Source organism: Sus scrofa, chromosome 15, assembly GCF_000003025.6.
Source record: "Sus scrofa isolate TJ Tabasco breed Duroc chromosome 15, Sscrofa11.1, whole genome shotgun sequence".
Taxonomy (NCBI): domain Eukaryota; kingdom Metazoa; phylum Chordata; class Mammalia; order Artiodactyla; family Suidae; genus Sus; species Sus scrofa.
The window spans coordinates 104341119-104356743 of NC_010457.5; the positions used below are offsets into that span (position 1 = coordinate 104341119).

At 41.2% G+C, this 15625-nt stretch overlaps 1 protein-coding gene across 1 annotated transcript in view; it reads left to right on the forward strand.

Annotated features, from left to right (window-relative positions):
* AOX4 (aldehyde oxidase 4) overlaps positions 1 to 15625 on the forward strand; it is a 63564-nt gene that overhangs the window by 11246 nt on the left and 36693 nt on the right. The window contains exons 5-14 of the mRNA XM_021075511.1: positions 228 to 354; positions 2650 to 2711; positions 4267 to 4350; positions 4930 to 5010; positions 6143 to 6287; positions 6538 to 6630; positions 8377 to 8528; positions 10164 to 10257; positions 11320 to 11429; positions 13723 to 13907. Coding sequence (XP_020931170.1) covers positions 228 to 354; positions 2650 to 2711; positions 4267 to 4350; positions 4930 to 5010; positions 6143 to 6287; positions 6538 to 6630; positions 8377 to 8528; positions 10164 to 10257; positions 11320 to 11429; positions 13723 to 13907 — 1133 coding nt within the window. The remainder of the gene's footprint in view (positions 1 to 227; positions 355 to 2649; positions 2712 to 4266; positions 4351 to 4929; positions 5011 to 6142; positions 6288 to 6537; positions 6631 to 8376; positions 8529 to 10163; positions 10258 to 11319; positions 11430 to 13722; positions 13908 to 15625) is intronic.

The window sequence follows — 15625 nt, forward strand, 5'->3', positions numbered from 1 at the left end:
GCTAGAAAGTAAAATGGCTTAATTAACAACCTGCCAGTAGGCTTTTCTAGTGAGGGAGGTGGAGGAAGCACATGATTTGAAAAATAGAAGTATTATTCTTCCAGAGTGACAACATTTACCCCGCGGTTATCCCTGGAAAGCTGAATATATAAGCTTTGCTCCTTCCTGGTGTCCAAGGTAGGGAAACAGCTGGTTTAAAGTATAAATAATGTGCCAATTTTTCCCAGGAGAGACTTGCCAAGTGTCACGGCACGCAGTGCGGCTTCTGCAGCCCAGGGATGGTGATGTCCATCTACACGCTGCTGAGGAACCACCCGGAGCCCACCCCTGAGCAGATAACTGAATCTCTTGGAGGTGAGCCTTCTCCACCCTCAGCAGGCGGGACCTTGGGTGGAAAGTGCCCGAGGCATGAAGGAAGGAGGCTCTGGCCCACAGAGAGAGGTTGTGGCACAGCTTTGGGGCTCCAGACATTGGCCAACATCTAGGCCTCTTTAGTACCCACCTTGAAACTGGTCCTTTCTGGGAAGTGCTGCCTCATTTTGCCAGCATTTAATGCCAAGAATTGGGGCCATACCGGTTTCATTACAAACCTTTCTCCCTTAATGGAGCCTGTCGTGACTCTGCAAAGGCATTCAAATAGACTGTTTCTAATACTTCTAATACAGTATTTTCCAAATGTGGAAGTTTGGGTCATGAGAAAGAATTTTTGTTAATTTTAAAATTAATCTGTTAGAACCATTCATTAACTCTACTTACTAAAATTAATTTTCCAAAGAGGACAAATAGATACTTTACCTTTTTATGTTCTGGTTGGGTTCATTGTAAGATCAAGAAGGCCATGGAGTTCCTTTGGTGAAACAGCAGGTTAAGGATCCAATATTATCACTGCTGAGGCTCAGGTAGCATCTGTGGAGTGGGTTCAGTCCCTCACCCTGGAACTTCCACATGCCATGGCTGTGGCCAAAACAAACAAAATCAAGGAGGCCGTAGACACCAATTAGTTATCACAGACAAGCTTTGTGAGCAATTCAGTCTCCTATGACAAAATAGCTATCAAATTTAAATGAACAAACACAATTTACTACCAAAAAAAAAGTTAACAAATATAGTTTTCTGTAACAAACATCCTAGGTTCAATGTAACTGGTTACCAGTTCTTAAAAAGAAAGCTGTGAAGGCAAACCTCTAAACATGAAAAGAAAGCTCTTTGTTCCTTCAATAAAATTTCCTACATAGAAATTCAGTTTTATGATGAAGAGATACAGACTAAAACAAAATAAAAATTCAACTTAAGTTTTACGATAACTGGAATATAAATATTCTCTAATATTTTCCCTCATCCCTCATCAACTATGCTCAACATTTTTCAATTTCTGATTAAGTACTACTAAAATTTTGGCCTATGATTACAATAATTATTTCAACTAAACCTGAATGGATCTGAACTGTAGATACTTTTGTCTAATAAAATCATCCACTCTAATAAGATATTTAGAGCTTTGAAAAGCAAGAATCTGGAGTTTCCATAGTGGCGAAGTGGAAGCGAATCTGACTAGGAGCCATAAGGTTTTGGGTTTGATCCCTGGCTTTCTTCAGTGGGTTAAGGATCCAGTGTTGCCATGAGCTGTGGTGTAGGTCGCAGATGCAGCTTGCTTGGGTCTGGCGTTGTTGTGGCTTTGGTGTAGGCTGGTAGCTATGGCTCCGATTCAACCCCTGTCCTAGGAACCTCCATACACTGTGGGTGCAGCCTAAAAAGAAAAAAAAAAAAAAAAAAGGAAAGAAAAGCATTAATCTTGTGATTTGCCTTAATGTTTTTGTTTCTTTGAATGTTCACAGACAGTTTATAGAGATGGACATCAAAGACAGTCCTTGCTTATTCCATGAGCTTAAGAGCCAATGAGGGAGATAAGGCACATACATAAATTACTTACTCTGACACAGTCAGCAATGGGCCTGCAGAAGGATGCAGACGACGAGTGTACAGCTATGGCTGGGGTGTTAGAGCAGACCCCATGGAGAAGGGGAGATGGGGCCCTCACAAATGGACACACTCTCCCCAGGAGGACAGTTGAGGCAGAAGAGACTGCATGAGAAAAGCTTAACAAAGGGCTACATATGAGATGTTTTGGGGGGTGACAGGTTACATGAGTTAGGCATGGGTGGGAAATAAGGCAGGACTGAGAAAAATTTTACAGATCCTTGTGATATTTCAAGAAGAAAATATAATCACGAGATCTATTTTTGAAGAACATCTTTGTTCCCAAGAGCCGTTTTAATGGTTTGGGAAGCAAAAAAGAATCTAACGACTAATCTAGCTAGTCCACTGAAAAGAAGCACACACATGCAATATATTTCTATATCATTCCTTAAAAATTGATTTCTTGGGAGACACACTCTCTAGGTCTTCCCATTGTGGTGCAGCAGAAATGAATCCAACCAGGATCCATGAAGATATGGGTTCGATCCCTGGCCTCGCTCATTGGGTTAAGAGTCCGTCATTGTCGTGGCTATGGTGTAGGTGGCAGACACGGCTCAGATCCCGAGTTGTTGTGGCTGGGGTGTAGGCCAGCTGCTGTAGCTCCGATTCCACCTCTAGCCTGGGAACTAGCCATGTGTGTGACCCTAAAAAAGCCAATTTCTTTTTAATCAGGTAATTTGTGCCGCTGTACTGGATACCGACCAATTGTAGAAAGTGGAAAAACTTTCTGTGTGGTAAGTTATAATAAAAAATATTTTTTCAGTTGATTTAGCAATGTTCATAAACCCTTGTATAAAATTATCTATAGCATTCAATTATCTCTAAAATCACCCCATGTTGACCTTTCTAACCACTGAAAGTTGTTAAATGCCACTGTTGGTATTTTTTTTAAGAGAGCTTTAGCATCTATCTTGTTTATAGCCCTAAATTAGGCACTATCTTAAGAAGTAAAGTATATGGTCCATGACTTCGAGAAATACAAAGTCTATTGAGGAAAATGAAATATACACTAAAAAACAATAACCACATAATTGGAAAGCAAGATATTACAAGCTCAGCATATCCTCTCTACCATGTAAATAAGTTTTAGAGGAACATGTATTAAAGAGAATGAGTGGGAAAGGAAGACACAGAGAAAAAATTTCAAAAAGCTTTACAAACTACAGGTTAGTTAATTTTAAATCCTGGGTGACACACTGCTTATATTGTACCATAGGCATGGCCAATAACCCACCATGTTGACCCACAAAACGGCATGATTCAACCTATTACTATTTTTCTAGAGACAAAATCTATGCCAAGATAGGTATTGTTGTCACATTCATTCTGAGTCCCTAGATTCAGTCACTTGTAGTTAGTCCCTTTATTGAATGCAGCACTGACAAAAAATCCAGATCCCTTCTTAACTCTGTGGACAACTACCTTACAAATAAATCTATCAGCCACCACTACTGCAACTCTTCCTATGTGTCAGTTACTGTGCATACCTGTCACATATTCAAATCTAACAAACCTATTTGGGGTGGGGTTTATTTTCCTAATTTAACAAATTCAGCCCAGCTAATATGTGTTAAAGCAGAAACTAGAACCCAGATCTCTTTGAGTCCATCTGTAAAGCCAACCTAGAGGTCTCCAAACCACCGCAGACGCTTAGGCTCTTTCTGCATATGAAAAGGGCAAACAAGATGAAAGGATTAGTCTGAGAGTTGCAGGAACTGGCCAGTGAATTCAGGCCAAAAACAGTACCTCGGGTCTGCCTGAAATGTCCTAAAAATCAAAGTAAGATGTTTTGGGACTTGAGTTGTCTAAGTCCTCAAGAATAGCTCCAATAATATCTCAATAAACTCAGGTTTCCAATCTATTTATATTTGTGTGCTGGACGTCTTCAAGGCAGTTTATCTTCTCAGGACCTCATTAAAGTTACACGTGTATTATGGAGAACTGTCTTCTTGGCTTTTTAATCACTATACTCCATTTACCTCACTTCTAGTAGGAAGCTTTAGCTGGCTGACCTACACTCCTCCAGCCCCCTTTGCCTTCCCCAGAGACTTGGGACACCTTTACAAGACCCTATCGGGAACATGGGTGCACACTCCCTGGGTCTTCTCTAATCCTTTAGTGATGGCATAGCCTGACCTCTGTCCCAGCCCATGACAGAGTCTTTGAGGGCAAGGATGTGCTCTGATACTTCCTCCATAGCTCCTGTGAGGCCTGGGCACTGCCAGGTACTCAGGTAGGTGTTTAAAGTGTTGATGAATGAATTTGTTATAAACTACATTACTTCTTAAGGAATCAGCTGTTTGTCAAATGAAAGGATCCGGAAAATGTTGCATGGATCAAGAAGAGAGGTCGTTTTCGGATAAACAGGAAAAGGTAAGTATCGGATATCCTATTTTAGTTGGGATTAACTGAAAAATACCAACCTCAATCCAAATTTATTTGTCTATTATGTTCAGTAAGTATAAAGTAAGTGAATTCAGCGCTAAAAAAGCCTTTGGCAGCTCCAAAAATTAGCAAGCCCATGATTTTCACAAAGCCAGTCGCATCACCGCAGAAGGCTGTTTTCCTTCAGAAGCATTGTAACTTTCTGTGCCTGGGTCATGGTTTACCCTCACTCCCACCCTTAACAAGCACCACAGAGATGAAAGTAGTGGTGCATCTGCATGCTCATGATAAGTAAATATCTGGCAATGATACCTGAGACCCAGCACAGAAGCTTAAAACCCAATTCCTGACACCGAAAGAGGAAACCCGGAGCCCAGCAGATCTGCCAGGGAGACCATAAGGGTCCTCTGAGGGTGGGAAGAATCCCACCAGGCACGCCCTGTGGCTCTGGCACCTCCACTTAATATCCAGAAAGCCAGAGTCTCTCAAGTCTCACACTTGGAGATTCCTATATGTCTCTCAGCATCTCTCAAGTTGTATTTGTAATTTTTGTTTTGTTTTGTTGAGATATGTACCAAACTGTACAATGAAGATGAATTCCAGCCCTTGGATCCAACACAGGAACCTATATTCCCTCCTGAACTGATAGTAAGATACTTTGCTTCTGTTGTCTCATAACATGGTGGGATATAAGCCTTTTTATATTACCCTATAGGATTGCAGAGTTTGGGATATTAAAAGTTGGAAGTGTGTCCAACACAAAAATCCATTTTTAGAAACGTGCTCAGATTCACTGTGAATAATACAAAACAGACAGCTTAGGAGAGTGGTGCCACCAGGACTGCAGAGAGGTGTTTTGGTCCACCTTCGCCATTGACTATCCTGAGCTCAGAGGGTGTAGGGGATGTTACCAAGGTCACACAGCTAACTGTGAGATGTCTTAGAGGCATTTTGTAAAACTGGTACAGTAAAAATCAGATGGTATTTATACTATAATGGAATTTTATTATTCCTACCATTGACCTCTGAGATCTCAACTCAGCGGGGAGAAAGAGAGAATGTACAAATAGTGTGGAGTGCCCATCCTTCTATTCTCTGACCACTCCCTGGAGAGAGCGTGCGACGAGGGACACAATTCTGCTGGCTTCTCAGAAGATCTCAGTCCCTATGCACCCCTCAGAGTGTGAGAACTTGGACACACTTAGTACTTAAAGATTATATAAAGATATGTAGATAGATATAAATTTAGATATATCTATATCTTTATTTGTAAAGTTGCAAAAATAGCCATTTACACTCTACCTGGTGAATGATTTAAGGGATTTTTTTTTTTTCCCCCAAGGATAATTTTGCCTCTAACCAGTTTCTCTCCTACTGAAAAAAAAAAGTCTAATCTCCAAAGGTAGGCCCCTCGGAGTCACTGTCAGGGCAGAACAAGAACAAGCAGCCTAGTCCTTTAATTCCAGGCTAAGACACCATCACTATATCATGCTGCCTCCTCTTAGCACACTCACTTCACAAATATAAAATTTGCTCTACTCCATATGCAGTTGTTGGTGGACAGACCCCTATTATGATGTTTATTCAAAGTTGCCCACACAGCTCTTACCAATCGAGGTGGTTTCAAACAAGGCCAACGTCTCCTGATTCTTAGAAATTAAGTCGCCTCAAAAAGCTAAAATGATTAACAGGCCACTTGAATACCTAGAGCAGTGGATATTTTCACAGCACGTAGTTCAACAGCCTTCCTTGAAAGCCTATTGGCTTTGCTTCCCTGCAGAGAATGGCAGAAGATCCAAACAAAAGAAGGCTAGTGTTCCAAGGGGAAAGAACCACCTGGATCACCCCTGTGACCTTGAATGACCTTCTGGAGCTGAAAACCAACTTCCCCAAAGCCCCCCTCATCATGGGGAACACTACAGTGGGTAAGTGGTTTTTAAGCAAGTTTTTTAGTCTAGGTTAGATAACCCAAACATCTGTATCTCTTTTCAAACGCTTCATAAATGTGATTCACTTTTGTTAATAGATATGTATGATCCTTTAGAATGCTTTGTTGTTTTCTCTTGTGAATGAGTCATTTGCCTTGTAATTTTCATTCTGGATTATCAGCAAGCAATGTATATTAGCGTTCATTGTCTTTCTTATCTAATTGCTTTAAATGCTTTTCTCCTTAAGGACCCAGTGTTAAATTCAGCAATAAATTCCATCCAGTTTTTATATCTCCACTTGGGCTTCCAGACCTTTATTTTGTGGACAGCACAGATGATGGTATGTACCTTTTTTGCTCTAATAGGATGTAACCATTGGCTGTTTGTGGGTTGTTAATAATCAATTACATGCACTGGGCTAATTTGAGATCTTCATACAATATCTGACCTCATTTATTCATTCAAAAATATTTATTGAGCATCTGCTATGTGTCTTCCATGAGCTTTTTCAAACTCATTCGCTCAGCTGTGTCCTGATGTACCACATTGTCCTAGGAGCTATATGGTGGGAGATGGCACATACCTCAGCCAAGTATGGAGAGACTGACTGAACAGGAAAACTTAAGACACTGGCTGGCCAGTAGGAAAGTTTCTCCCCTGCTATTAATTCCTGATTCACAAATTTGCTTGAAGCTCATCCTATACACATATACATTCACCAAAAAGAAAAACTGTCTTGGCCACAAGACTTGAAAATTTAACTGGGAACAGCAACCTTATTTATTTTTATACTCTTTTCATAGTTTACAAAGTGCTTTCCCATCTCTTGTTTCTTTTCATCCTCGTGACAACCCTGGGAGGTGGACACAGCAGGTAGCCTTGGCATCTCCATTTTCCTAAAGAAGATACAGAATCAAAGGGCTTAAGTAACTTCCCAGCTTCACACAGCTGACATATGGTCAAATCACGACTAGATCCTAAGTCTTCTTACTCCTAGTCAAGACTTCCTTCCTCATAATGCACCAAATAAGGCTGTCAGAGAAACAGATCCCCTGTCCACTCCCCAAACTCAGCATGTGAATGGATAACAGATTATAGGAGCTAAAAATCCTACATATGAGTAAATCTCCCATAATTAAACAGAAATCAAATGGAAAATTGTCAGCTTTCCTCTCTCATCTGCCAATCTTAGCCAGCCTACCCACTCTTTTTTTTTTTTTTTTTTTTTTAACCCATCAGGAAGTCCATGTCAGTGGACCTACGGGAGGAAGTGAAGCCTGGGACGACCAGGCTATAGGGAGAGGGCTGGGAGGAAGGCATGGGGTACTTGGTTAGAGTGGGGAGGAGGTGGAGGTACTGGCGAGTTAGAGTCTGTAGAGTTAGGTCCATGTTTCTCAACCTTTTCATTGTTGCCTCTCTAAGGAGAGCTAGACATCCCTAATCATCCCTCCACGAAATTTAAACAGCACAGGCAGATAGTGTAACTGTATGTGCAGCAGGGCTTTATACATTAAAACAATAAGATCCCCCCCACTTGGGGGCAGGATTGCCCCCAATGAGGATGCATGAATCTGATGACATCACTGCTCCAAGCACTCCCTTGTAAGAACACATGCAAATCAGACTGACCCACAGTACAGACAGGTATCTGTTCTTGTTCTGATAAGGCAACAGTAGAAAGAGATGGCTGTGGAGAAGGGAAAGTGGTTAACGCAGACTTGCTGGTCAACTCTCACTTGGGCATAATGATTTTTTAAAAGTCTTACAGAACCTTGGCTGAAATTTTCATATTTGATCAATTTATTCAGGAAAACTCTAAAATGGGAATAAACAACATAATGAATTTCAGATATCTGTGGTTGATATGACCTAAAATATAAGGCATATATAACTGTATACATGACTGAGAAAAAAACTTTGGTACTTAATATTTGAGAATAAAGCAAATCCAGAAATATATTTATCTCTAGTTACTGTCTTTCTAAGTTAATGTGAAAAGAGAAGATATATTTGAAAGATGTCTCCCAGCAGCCTATATGTCTGGTTACCATTCACTTTAAGTTTATATTCCACTCCTTACTTTCAGGGGTGACAATAGGTGCAGGATACAGCCTGGCCCAGTTGAATGATGCCTTACAATTTATTGTTTCTGAGCAACCAAAAGAGAAAACAAAGACCTACCGTGCTCTCCTGAAGCACCTGAGGACATTGGCTGGAGCCCAGATTAGGAATATGGCGGTATGTTCTCTAGCATTAAGAAGCCACAGTTAGGAGTTCCCGTCGTGGCGCAGTGGTTAACGAATCCGACTAGGAACCATGAGGTTACGGGTTTGGTCCCTGCCCTTGCTCAGATCCCGCATTGCCGTGAGCTGTGGTGTAGGTTGCAGACGCGGCTCGGATCCCGCATTGCTGTGGCTCTGGCGTAGGCCAGTGGCTACAGCTCCGATTCGACCCCTAGCCTGGGAACCTCCATATGTCGCGGGAGCGACCCAAAGAAATGGCAAAAAGACAAAAAAAAAAAGAAGCCACAGTTAGACACAGGCATGCAGTTCTGTTCAGTCTAGCAAGTGCTATTCTGAAGAGGAATCTCAAGTTCATATCAAACAAGTCTCTACAGGATGGACGTGAGTGTGTATGTACGTGCCCAAAGTGAGGAGTATCACATCATGTGTGTGTGTGTCCAAAGGAGAAGGAGCATTTTATATTTTATGACTATGCCCAAATTCTCATCCAGCCTGTCATCTGGGAGTGGCATGATCCTCGAGAAGCCACTTGACCTCCTTAAGCCACTGTTTCTTTATTTTAAAAATTAGATCTCACAGTGGGTTAAGGATCCGGCGTTGCCGTGAGCTGTGGTCATAGACGCGGCTCGGATCCCGTGTTGCTGTGGTTCTGGCGTAGGCTGGCGGCTACAGCTCCGATTTGACCCCTAGCCTGGGAACCTCCATATGCCACAGGAGCAGCCCTAGAAAAAGCAAAAAGACAAAAAAAATAAATAAATAAATAAATAAAAGTTAGAGCTCACCCAAATGGACCATGTGCAGCTCTGACAGTCTGTGAAATCTGTCTTTAACCAAGTGTAGTGAACAAGGTCCTACATTTCCAAAATACACTTTACTGGCTAGTTCTCCTTTTAGACCTTTGCGCTGAGGTTGGTTTCCAAACAGGTCTGTTTTGGATGTCCCCGTTTTCTAGCTGACCGAGGTTTCCTTATTATCTACGATTTAAGAGTGATCGGTTGAAACTCTTACCCGTTCCACTCTTGGTGGGTAGTTCACCAGGATTTGGTAGGGGCATGTCTCCTGATTGTCTCTGGCCCTGTTTCTCTCGATTCTCAAAATCTACATTATGTTTTCACCTTCTGCATCTTCTGTCACTTTTTCTGCACCACTTTATTCCTCTTGACATTGGCTTGCCCCCTTAACTCCCCTCAAAGGTCCTTGTTCAAGGCTGTGTCAAAGCAGCTGTATTGATGGGTTGAGGCAATAAGAATTCTGTTGCACAGTAACACACACACATTTGAGTGTGAATCTACAGATCCTGGGTCTTTAGAGTAACTCACGTTCCAGTCTCCGCTCTCCCCCATGTTATTGGACACTTATGCTGGGGTCAGTTCTCAAAGTAGGTTTTCTCCTCATTGCACATGGAGCAGCAATATTTTTCAAGTAATACGTTTAAACTGAGATCAGGGGATGAGAATCTTGGACAGTGTGTTGTCTGACTATATTTAGCTGCCCCCAAACTTTGCCAGGTCTTTCTATGAAACAAAGAAGAGAATTTTAAAAACCTACCCCAGGTCCCTATATACATAACTCCTTATTTGTCAATTAACTACGAGTAGTTTTTAAATGTCATCTTTTCTTTTGTATTTAGACTTTAGGGGGACATGTGGTGAGCAGGCCTAACTATTCTGACCTAAATCCCATTCTAGCAGCAGGAAATGCCATCATCAATCTGATATCTAAAGGTAAGAGATTAAGGTTTAGACATTCTGTTTTAGAATTATCACCATCAGTTATGTAGCTCCTTCTGAAAATTAGGGACTAGAAATCCAAATATATCTTAGACTCACCAAATATATAGGCTATACCTACATTACCTCAAAAATAAGGATAAAACTGAGGTCATTCTCCCTGTTCTCTAGATGTTCTATATTTTGTAGGTCAGATAAGTTAACCTGACAACTTTTCTTAACTATTTGCCCATGTTTATGTACAGTCCAAATTGTAGAATCAAAGCAGTTTAAAATTTTTAATGAGATGTATATCTGTGATTTTAAAGTCTTAAGGTATATTTCATTTCAGAGCTTCATAAAGGTGCAAATTTTCCCTATAGTACTTTTCATTTCAAATAAAATCAAGTTTTGGGGGCATATGACTCATTACTTCTCTCTTTGGTCAATGATTAGCTTGAGCTTTGCCAAGGGAAAATGATTTAAACTTAGAGAAATAAGGACAAATGCACATTTGTCATAGGGCTATTGATATATCTTCTCTTCGATTAAAATCAAAATTTTTAAAATATGGTGGATCAAATATGAGAGTACGGTAAACTGTTTTTTTAAAAATTGCTGTATCAAGCATGCCACTTTTGCCCTTCATCCCATCTCTAGCTCTTTGGACAGGTCACTTGACCTCTCTAGACCCTGGGCTTCAGCTTTCCCACTCGTGAAATGCATTTTAACCATTGCCTATTTTCTCTCTGTGAACCTACATTGCTGGGTTGTTTCCAAATAGCTTTAAAGTTCTTCAAAGCCAAAATTTTGTGAGTGGTGTATGTGGGCAATAAGAACCAGAAAAGACTTGTTAGCATATCAGATCCGACTCTGCCATTCTGCAGATGAGGAACAAGAAGCCCAGAGGTTCTGTGACCTGCCTCAGGTGACCCAGCCTGGGAGCCAGAATGAGAACCCACCTACCTGGCTCCCAGCTGCTCTCCCTCTTTTCCTCAAGAGGCATCACATCTGCCCCTTACCGAATATTCTCCAATTTGGCAAATTCATCCTAATCAGAGTCATTTTCTCTAATAGAAGGAGAACGACAGATTCCTTTAGATGGCCATTTCCTTGAGAGATCACCTGATGCCAGCCTTAAGCCCGAAGAGGTTGTGTTATCTGTGTATATTCCCCACTCTCCTCAGGTAAGGGCACCCTGACCTGCACCTACCCCAGGGAAGCCCCACTCACCCCAAGCAGTGGGCCGCATATGGGCGTCCAAGGGAGTGATGTCTTCTCCATTTCCAACCACCTGCTTCAGGGAGCCCTCTGGGGCTGCTCACAGGAAGGGGAACCTTCCCAGGTGACCATTGGATTTGCTCTCATATCAGGGCCACAGTAGGACCTTGTGGGCTCTAGGTACTTTGCCTTGATGAGTCTCTCCCTCCATAAAAGATCAAGTAAAAAAGTACATATGACTGTACATATGAATATAATCTAGGCTGCCTTCAATGTTATATATTCATTATTATTATACTCATTTTTTTCTTTTGATTTTAAGAGAAATGAAAACATTTCCCTGAACTCTATTTCTCTGCCTAAAGGGTACAAAAGAAGAGCTGAATCTGGGGCTTCAGACAAATACATAACTTAGCCAAGACTGAGTAAAACCATAGTCAATGTCATCAGCAAGTTGACTGTAAATTGAAAGTTCATCACCGTAAAGATACTTCCAAGTCAGCCAGCATTTATTAACCAAATATTTTAAATACATTTATTGATTGATTAAATACCTACCATGCAGCATGCTGGGCACAGTGCTAAACTCCGAAGACTACAAGGATTGAAAAGACACAGGGTACTGTCCTCAAAGGTCTCTAAGTCTAAGGGGAAGGGCTTGGAATAGGGAAAAGCTAATCATCTCAGACAGGAGATGAGTGGACGAAGACCTAAAGTAGTTCTGGTGACAGGGAGAGGCCTGCCCTGTTGTTGTTAAAGGCAAGGGGAGGCAGTTGGGATCAGCAAAGATCAGGGGTGGTCATTCCAGGCAGGAGAACAGCATGGGGATGGGGATGGGGGATGGCAGGTTGGGGGCCAGGCAACAGGGCAGGAGGGCTGGAGCAGCCTGGAGATGAGTTTGTGCGGGAGGTGGGGCACCATCACCAAGCACATCTATTGCTCCATCAAGGAGATTGTACGTGTCCTAGCAAACAGCCCCCTCTGAAAGCTTTAAGGCAACAGAAAATCTTAATGAAATATCAATCACTAGAAAGATAGAGGAGATATTGGTTAGAGAATAGACTGAAAGTTGAATGAATGACCAGTTAGGAGGCTAATGCAATAATTCAGGTGGAAGAAGGTAATGAGGAGTGGAGGGGAAAGCCCTCACCAGTTGGTACTGTAGAGCAAGTATGATCAGTGTGTCTCAAACACTTCATCACTTTGCTTTCTATATCAGAAATGTTTTAGGAGTTCTCGTCATGGCGCAGCATTTAATGAATCCCACTAGTATCCATGAGGATGCAGGTTCAGTCCCTGGCCCCGTTCAGTGGATTAAGGATCCAGTGTTGCGTTGCCGTGAGCTGTGGTGTAGGTCGCAGACACAGCTCAGATCTGGCGTTTGCTGTGGCTGTGGTGTAGGCCGGTGGCTACAGTTCTGATTGGACCCCTAGCCTAGGAACTTCCATATGCTGTGGGTGTGGCCCTAAAAAGCAAAAAAGAGAAAAGTTTTGTCCTCAGCAGGGTCCATGACAGTTGGGTTTAATTTCTCCCCCACCCCCACCAAGATACTGGCCACACTGAGAGGCTTTCCTACTTGATGGCTCCGATGTTTCACACTAGTAATGAAATTTAGATATTTAACCTTTCTAGATTTAAACCTAGAAAGCACTTTGGAGAATATCTTCCCTATGTTTGGTTTTTTTTTTTTTTTTTTTTTTGACAGTAGAACTCTTTATTCAAATAAAAAGTACATAGAACACCAAACTGAAACAGTTACAAGTGGAGGTGATATACGTCACTGTGAGAGGCGCCCCACCTCCTGATTTCCCCTCACCCTTCTCAGCAGCCCCTGAGGCACCACCTGATCAAATTTAATCTTATTGGTTTAAAGAAAATTAAAACTGGAACAGTTTAAGTCACCTGCCCAAGGCCACACGTGGTATGATTCAGAGTCAAAAGTGGATAAGCATAGACTCTGGAGCCAGACTGCTTGGATTTCAACACCAGTACTGCCACTTACTGTGTGACATTGTCAAGTTACTCAACCTCTCAGTCTCCTCATTAGTAAATTGGACATGAATAGAGCTGTTGTGGGAATTAAACATTAATATATGCAAAGCACAAGGGCAGCACTCACATACAGTCAGCACTATACCCAATAACCACACCTATGCGAGAACGCATGTCATTCACAGGATCCTTTCCATTATAAATAACCATCATAGTTGTTGCTGTACATTGGACACTGGAGATAAGCCAGTGTTTTTCTGTTTCCAGTGGCACTTTGTGTCAGGACTCCGGATGGCCCAACGTCAAGAGAATGCCTCTGCCATTGCCAATGCCGGGATGAGTGTGCAGTTTGAGGAAGGCACAGACAGGATCAAGGCCCTTCAAATGTTCTATGGAAGTGTTGGCCCCACTGTTGTCTCTGCCAGCCAAGCCTGCCAGCAGCTTATTGGGAGGTATGTCATAGCACATCTGGAATGTGGAATGCAGCCCTTTCCATCTTAGTATTTTAATGAAAATAGCACATGGAGAACTTTTTCCAATTAAGAAACATATATGCATAATTATATATATATAGACATAACTATATATATAACATATATAGACATATATATAACATATATATATAGACATAACTGTGCAGAAATTTTAAGCACTGCAATAAAGTACAAAGGGAATAAAAACCACCCAAAACCAACCTCCTTGAAGATACAGTGATTCTTGTGTTGCAGTTTCTATAAGATTAATGTGCAAATTAATCTAAGTAGATATTAACTTTAAATTTTCACTTTTAATTAACGTGCAAAATAAATAAATGTTTCCAATACTGTGTTCTAAGGCAACAGAAAATGTCCTTAAACAGCTTAAAAAAGATGAAATATTCCGAAAGGTTAATTGGCCTTCCTTCTGTCATTGTCATAATTTCTAGCATTTGGAAAGTAAGTTTTAAAAATTCTTCCAACTAGTGTTTTCACGTTAATTTTTATCCACCCATCATATTCATTGTCAACAGTTAGAACTCAATGCAACTTTTTTCTCAGGTACTGAAATAACTCAGTGCTTCCAAATCATTTATATAGAAACTTTCATTTGTGAAAAATATTGCAAATATCATCAACAATACATTCATTACCTGTGTGGTGCCTGTGCCAGGCGTGGTCTAGTTGCTGGAGATAGAGCAGTGAACAAGGCAAAGTCCCAGATCTTGGGAAGCTTGATTTTAGTTCTGTTTTTACCCAAGCTATTTGAGGTAAATCAACATTCCCAGGCCATGAAGTTAAACATAATAAAAACAGACAATCTGATTAGAAAATGGGCAGAGAGTCGGAATTGACATTTTTCCAAAGAACACAATAAAAATGGCCAACAGGCATATGAAAAGGTGCTCAACACTAATAATCAGGGAAATGCAAGTCCAAACCAATAAGGTGCCACCTCACACCTGTTAGAATGGTTGTCATCAAAAAGGCAGGAAACAGGGAGTTCCCTGATGATCTAGTGATTTAGAACTCAGTGTTTTTACCACTACAGCCCAGCTTTCAATCTCTGGTCTGGGAATTGAGACCCCACAACAAGCAGCTGCACACCAGGGCCAAAATTTTTTAAAGAACGACAAACTGTAACATGGGTTTGGAAGAATGTGAAGAAAAGGAAGCCCTTATGCACCATTGGTGGGAATAGTGCAGCCACTATGAAAACAGTATTAAGGTTCTTCAAAAAATTAAAAATAGAACTGCTATATGTTCAAAGAATGCTGCTTCTGGGTATTTATCCAAGGAAAATGAAAACACTCACTCAAAAGACATAAGCAACCCCATGTTGATGGCAGCATTATTTATGTTGATGGAAGCAATCTAAGTGTCCATTCAACCTGTTTCCTTCAATGAATGAATGTATAAAGGAGTTGTATATGAATATTATTCAGCCATAATTAAAAAAGGGTATCTTTCCATTTGTGACACCATGGATGGACCTCAAAGGCATCATGCTAAGTGAAATAAGTCAGAGAAAAACATACACTGTACAATCTCACTTATATGTGGAATATAAAACAAAACAAAACAAAAACTGAGCTCATGGATGCAGAGAATGGATTGATGGTTTCCTGGGTGGCTGGGGGAAGGGTGGCATGGCAAATGGGTGAAGGGGGTTAAAGAAGTACAAACTTCCAGCT